Source organism: Hipposideros armiger, unplaced genomic scaffold (assembly GCF_001890085.2).
Source record: "Hipposideros armiger isolate ML-2016 unplaced genomic scaffold, ASM189008v1 scaffold_653, whole genome shotgun sequence".
In the NCBI taxonomy this organism is placed as follows: Eukaryota; Metazoa; Chordata; class Mammalia; order Chiroptera; family Hipposideridae; genus Hipposideros; species Hipposideros armiger.
In genome coordinates, this window is record NW_017732003.1 from 1,062,123 (window position 1) to 1,068,679 (window position 6,557).

A 6,557-nucleotide genomic window follows, 5' to 3' on the forward strand; every position below is an offset into this window, starting at 1 on the left:
AGGGCAGTGTCACTGGCCCTCATATGTGGGATCCGAACCGGGGCCCTCTGGCATCCCAAGCGAGTTCTTAACCATCGCGCCACTCGGCCGGCCCCTCACTGTATTTTTTTTTATCACACCTCAGGTATATAAGGAAATGTATTTCAAGGAACTGGCTAATGGTTTGTGGGACTGGCTGGTCAAGTCCAAAATCTGTAGGAAGGCCCTCAGGAAAGGCAAGCTGGAGGTTCTTGGGCAGGAGCTGAAGCTGCTGTCTGCAGGCAGGATTTCTTTCTATTTCGCACTTAAGGCCTTCAATTGATTGGATGAGGCCCACGCACTAAGTAAAGGTTTTACTTAGTTATCTGATTGAATATGTTCACCACATCGACAGATTACCTCACAGCAACACCTCGGTTAATGTCTGAATGAATAACTGGGTACAGTTTCCTGGCCACGTTGGCACATGAATGTGACTGTCACACTGGGGCCAGAATAAGGCTTGTTTTATATCTATTTTTAAAATTATATTACCCATAGGAGGCTTATTTCTTCCCACATTTGACAATTTAGTCTGCACTAAAGTTGTTGTTGTTTTTTTAACAGTCTGATAGGTGAGAAATGGCATCCCATTGTAGTTTTAATTTGCATTGTATCTTATTCCCAGGAGATGGGCATCTTTTTATAGTGTAAGAGTTATTTCTATTTCCTGTTCAGTAAACTGTATGTCCAGTCCGAGCTCTTTCTACTGCAAGCTCTTCACCCTTAGAGATCTGTGATGCAAATACTCTGAAGTTTGTCATTTGCCTTGTGGCTTTGTTTATGGTGGTTTTAGACCCTTTTCTAGACTGGTGGGTTGGCTTTCAGAGTCGTTTCCTTGGGGGGCTTCTTTGCTTTCTGTCGTACTGGAAAAGGACGTTGTCTCATTGAGATTTATAAACAAAGTCTACAGTATTTTCTTCAAGTAACTTATTTCAACTTTTATTTGATATCAAGAATGAAGCTTGCTCTGGGTGGCTGATAGTTGTCCCAATACCATCACTGAAGACCCTTTGTCCCCACTGGTGTGCGGGAAGCCCTTTGCACACATTCTCTCCCCCTATATATGTTGGCCTTTTTCTAGATCCTGAATTCTGTTCTATGGGTTTGCTGTTCTGGTATCAGTATCAACATGATTACATTAGTAGATCTTTATACAATGTTTAAATATCTGGTGCAGCTAGCACCCTCCTAAAAACCAACCCCCCACACACACACACACACACCACACACTTCTTTTCTCTTTTTTATATTGTGGTAAAATATACATCTCATAAAATTTACCATTTGAACCATTTTTAAGTGTACAGTTCAGTGGCATTAAGCACCTCCACATTGTTGTACCACCATCACCTCAAAAACGTCTTCATCTTCCCAAACTGAGACTCGGCTGCCGTTCACCACGGACCCCCCGCTCTGCCCCCTCCCACGACTACTTCCTGCCTCTATGACTTTGCCTACTCTGTAGCTCATATAAGTAGCTTCATAGAATATTTGTCCTTTTGAGTCTGGCGTATTTCACTTAGCGTAATAGTCTCAGGGTTCATCCTTGGTGTCGCATGTGTCACAATGTCCTTCCTTTCTGAAGTGGAATAACAGCCCGTGGGATGTACGGGCCACTTTTGGTCTTACCTTGGGCTGCTGTGAACATGGGTGTGCCGCCATCTGTGCTCCCACCTCATTTTATGCAGAGATTTTCTGCCTGTTCTTATTTGTCCCAACTTCAATATAAATTTTAGAATTAGCTTATCCCGTTCCTTCTGAAAAAAATAGAAGTGCTCGTATTCTTCCTGGAATTACATTCACTTTATAGGTCTGCAGAGGGACAGTCGACATCTTTCGGACAGTAAATCTTCTAGACTTTCCGTGTAAATCGTGGGTCTTGCCATTTCTTTTTTTTTATATTATTATTATTATTATTTCTTATTGTGAAATACACATTTTTTAGAATCAGTTTCAGCTGTAAAACACAATGCAGTAGTTATACTTTTTACCCCTCCAAGTGACAACCAGTCTCGCCATTTCTACGATCTCCTTCTGGGGGCCTCAGAAGGGTTTTAAAGTTCTCTTTCTGTAGATTGTGTTCATTTGTACAGCTAATTCCCACGTATTTTCTCATCTTTGTCGCTATTGTAAATGAGTCTTTTTCCCCATTATATTTTCTGTTTTCTGTTGGTCAATGTGCTCTCTGTAGAGTATTTTATACCCCATATTCATCCTGATTCCCTTATTGTCTGCAGAAGTTCCCGAGTTTTCCCAGTGGCCACTCATCCCTCTGCTGACAGTGGTAGCTTTCCACTTCCCTCCCCTGTGCCGTCTTGTACCTCAGACTCCCTTTTCTTGCCTCGTCTGGTCCCTTTAGTGAGACTCGAAACCACAGTGAAGCTAACAGGCAGGCCTGTCTTGTCTGCGACTCTGATGAGAATGCCCCTTTTCCCCACCAAGCTGATCCTCACTGGCTCAAATCAAGCTTTCGGCAGGGCTGTGTTCCTTCTTGCGGCCCTAGGGGTGAGTCTGTCTCCCTGCCTTGTCCATTCTGGAGGCGCGTTCCCTGGCCCGTGGCCCCTCCTCCACCTTCACAGCCCGCCTGGTTGCACCTCTCCCACCTCTGAAGCCACAGCTCCCTCTGACTCTCCTGTCCTCCTGGCTCCTTCGTGTGGGCCCACCAGGTAATCCAGGACAGTGTCCCTATCTCAGCGTCAGCTCATCAGCAGCCTCCTGCACCCTCAGCTGCCCTTTGCAGTGAGAGGTAACATGTTCTCAGGTGCCATGATTAGGACGTGCGGACACGTTTGGAGCCCTCCCTNCAGCTTAGTCACCTCTTCAAAGGCCCTCCCTCCAAACACACTCACATTCGGAGGTATTAGGGGTTAGGACTTCAACGTGTGAACTCTGGAGAGACACAATTCCGTCTGTAACGCCCTAAATGGAGTATTAGTCAGCTGTACCAAGGCATGAAGTACCGACACATACCACAACTCGGACGAAGCTTGAAGGCATGCTAAGTGAAAACTGAGACACAGAAAGTCACATGTTGTGTGAAACGTCCAGAACAGGCAAATCCACAGAGACAGGAAGTAGATTAGTGGTTTCCAGGGTTGAGCGGGGAGAGCGGGGAGGCATGGGGGAGTGACCGCTGATGGGTACTGGGTTCCCTGGGACAATGGCGATGTTTGAGGATTAGATAGTGGTGATGGTTGCACGACTTGATGAACGTACCGAAAATCACTGAGCGGCATATTGTAATGCGGTGAATTTTATAGTACACATCCCTGGTTCGTTATCAGAAAGACGAACCAGAGCCCTTCTGTTTTATGGCTTGCCCCTGCAATGAGGGTGTTTGTCAGCAGTCTAGTGTGTTGAGAGTAAAAAGTATAAAGCAAAACCCAAGTGGTCTTTATATAGTAAACAGGGATACCATGTCCCACTGATAGGAACTTATGTGCCCCGTTGCTCTATTATCCCGTTTGATCTATAAGCACTTTCTGCTCATGCTACAGCACACGACTCTGATGTGTAGCTGATTCCGGGTGGTGTCCTTGGTCATTCCTACTTTTTAAAGGGACTACACGTCATAATAGTCTATTCTGATACAATTCCTTTGGTCAAAATCAAATTGGATTTACAAAATTGTATACTCAAGTACGTTTTTTTTTTTTAAGATTTTATTGGGGAATTGGGGAAGGGGAACAGCCAAGTTGTTGTCCTTCAGTCTTAGTTGTAGAGGGCGCAGCTAACTCAGCTCACCATCTGGCCACCCATTGGCAGCTCGAGGCCGTTCAGCTTGGGTGCAGCTCACTCGCCCATGTGGGAATCGAACCGGCAACGCTGTTGCTCAGAGCTTGCACTCTTAACCTACTGAGCCACTCGGCCGGCCTCCAAGTACCTTTTTAAGGATATGTCTGCATTTACTGCTTCCTGGTTTCATACTTGCCACCTCGAGATGACCAAGGAAAAGTGTCTTGAGATCTGTTTTGTCATTCTAAGCCCTGAATATGTTTTGATTTGCAAATCAGATTTGATGTTTTTCCTTGCTGCTCTGTGCTTTCAGAAAGTCGAGAACAGTATTGTGTTTAGAAAAACCTGCGAGGTGATTTTCGTAAAATAACACACAGCGCTTGCCTCTGGTAGGTTATGAAACTATCTGTAGGCAGATCTGGAAATTTGAAAACCAGTATCGTGGCAGAGAGCTGCCAGGATTCGTGAACTATAAGACGTTCGAGAACATCATAAAACAGCAAGTCAAAATCCTGGAAGAGCCCGCTGTGGACATGCTGCACATAGTAACTGGTGAGTTGGTGGGGTTGCATGTAGGCATTTTATATGTAGGGCAGGGAGAGGGGTGAAACAAAGCCAGTGCTTAACTTCAGAGCCCCCCCACTGGGGCTTTCCAACACCGACAGCCCAACTGGTTCTCTGGATTTCCAGATATCAGCTGGGAGCTCAATAATTCAGCTCTGCTCTGACACCAACTCCCCCAAGTTGGCACCGACCCTACAGCTTACGGGCTCAGTCCCAACAAGACTGCCGCACATTGGATGGCAGTCACAAGTCCCGTGTCCCCTGTCCTTATGACCAGCTGTCGGTAAACAGTTCCTACGACTCTCTCCTCAGGGTCGACAATTTGCTAGAACAGCTCACAGCACTTGGGAACACAGTTTATTTACCTTTACTGGTTTATTATAAAGGAATGACTCACCTTTGCCAGTTTATTATAAAGATACTGTGAAGGATACAAATGAAAGAGATACTTAGGACAAGGTCTTGGGGGGGTTGGGGGGTGGGGTCAAGTGCAGGTCCCATGGACTTGGGGGCCACCACCCTCTCCGCACGTATTTGTGTTCACCCACCTGGAAGCTCTCTGAGCCCTGTCGTTGAGGGGTTTTATGGAGGTGTAATCAATTATCAAGGAGGCATAATCAGCTATTAGCTCAGCCTCCATCTCTCTTCCTCGTCGCCTCTCTGGAGGATGGTGGGAGGATGGGCTGCAAGTTCCAGACTTCTGTCAAGGCTTGGTCTTCCTGACAACCGGCGCCTACCCGTGAGCTACCCAGGGCCACCAAGAGTCCCCTCATGAGAACAAGAGACAGTCCTGGTTATCACTCAGGAAATTGTAAGGGATCTAGGAGCTGTGTGTCAGGAACCAGGGACAAAGAGCAAATATATAATGGTGACACCACACCTCTGCTCTGCTCCACTGCTAGGATCACTTCCGGCTCAGAATACTCTGTTTATTTGAACTCTCTGAGAAATAAGTTTGACGACTAAGTAACTACATCACGGCAGTGTTGGGCGCATTCTGCAGGTGGCATAAGCGTTGTTGTGTGTAGGTAGGAAGCTGGCAGCGGACCGTGGAGGAGAAATGCAATGTCTCGCAGCCCTGAGCCCCCTCCTTCACGCTCCGCCCCTTGGTTTCTGGGGCGTTGTCAAATCTCTTTTCTCACGTGCTCCCTGGCTGACCCCATTTGCACTCGGGCTCCAGCCGTCTCATTTCAGCAATAAGTAATAATCATTCATGTAGAGCTGGGGAGGGGGGTGAACGGCACTCATAACAGCTCATTGAGAGATGTGTTTCTACTAAAAGTTTAGCTTTTTATATATACCAAAATTTGTCATTGTGTTGTGTTGATTAATTGTGCATTCTTAATCCACCCCTGAAGAAAATGTGTAGCAGTTAGAGCCTTACAGTCATAGAAATAATTTTTTTTAAAAAAGTATGTATATATAAACTTCTGTTTCCGAAAGATGATATGGGGGTCAATAGAAGATTTTCAAGCATAAGGATGGTGTACATCATATTAGGGTAAAATTCTGCGAGGAAGTCAAATAGAAATATAGGTTTCAAAACTAAAAAGACGTCATGGAAATTTTCTGATTGAAATAAGAGCTTGTTCATGGATTTCTTTTCAAATAGATAACATGCACGTTTAGACTCCATTGATATATTTAAAAGACCGATGTTTTCCTATAAAATATTGATATATTTATAACTTACTAGAAATCACATTCTTTGCAACTATTTATATTTAGGATGAAAACTTTAAATGTCAACTAAATATGCCAGTGGACATTTAGATTTTAAAATTCTTCTAGGGAGTTCTTGAGCAGAAAAGCACACTTTCCTTCTTTAGTGAAAAGAGGAGAAGGAGTCGGGACACTTTTTTCCCTTGTCATTTTATCCTCTTATTTTTCGCACTCTGTAAAGATGATGAATGATTCTACCAATACTGGACTTTTTTGTCTTTCCTTCATCAGATATAGTCCGGCTTGCCTTCTCAGATGTGTCCGAGAAAAATTATAAGGAATTTATCAATCTCCACAGAACCTCCAAGGTAAAACTGACCATATATTACTAATAAATAAATAAGTAACCCTGACACTAGAAAATAGATTTCTTGGATTAAGACCATTGTAACTTCATTGTTTGGAGAAGCAAATAGTGAAGCTTACTACTGAATCTTCCTGATAATATTACCAAGCGAAGCCTGTTTAAAAGTAATGGGAGTGGGGGATGGAGAGAGAGAGAGAGAGAGAGAGAG

At 44.5% G+C, this 6,557-nt stretch overlaps 1 protein-coding gene across 1 annotated transcript in view; it reads left to right on the top strand.

Moving 5' to 3' along the window:
• Nucleotides 1–6,557, top strand: part of LOC109372656 (interferon-induced GTP-binding protein Mx1-like) — a 15,476-nt gene that overhangs the window by 3,541 nt on the left and 5,378 nt on the right. Inside the window, exons 6-8 of the mRNA XM_019626039.1 lie at nt 2,381–2,526; nt 4,134–4,308; nt 6,274–6,350. Of these exons, the coding sequence (XP_019481584.1) occupies nt 2,381–2,526; nt 4,134–4,308; nt 6,274–6,350 (398 nt within the window). The remainder of the gene's footprint in view (nt 1–2,380; nt 2,527–4,133; nt 4,309–6,273; nt 6,351–6,557) is intronic.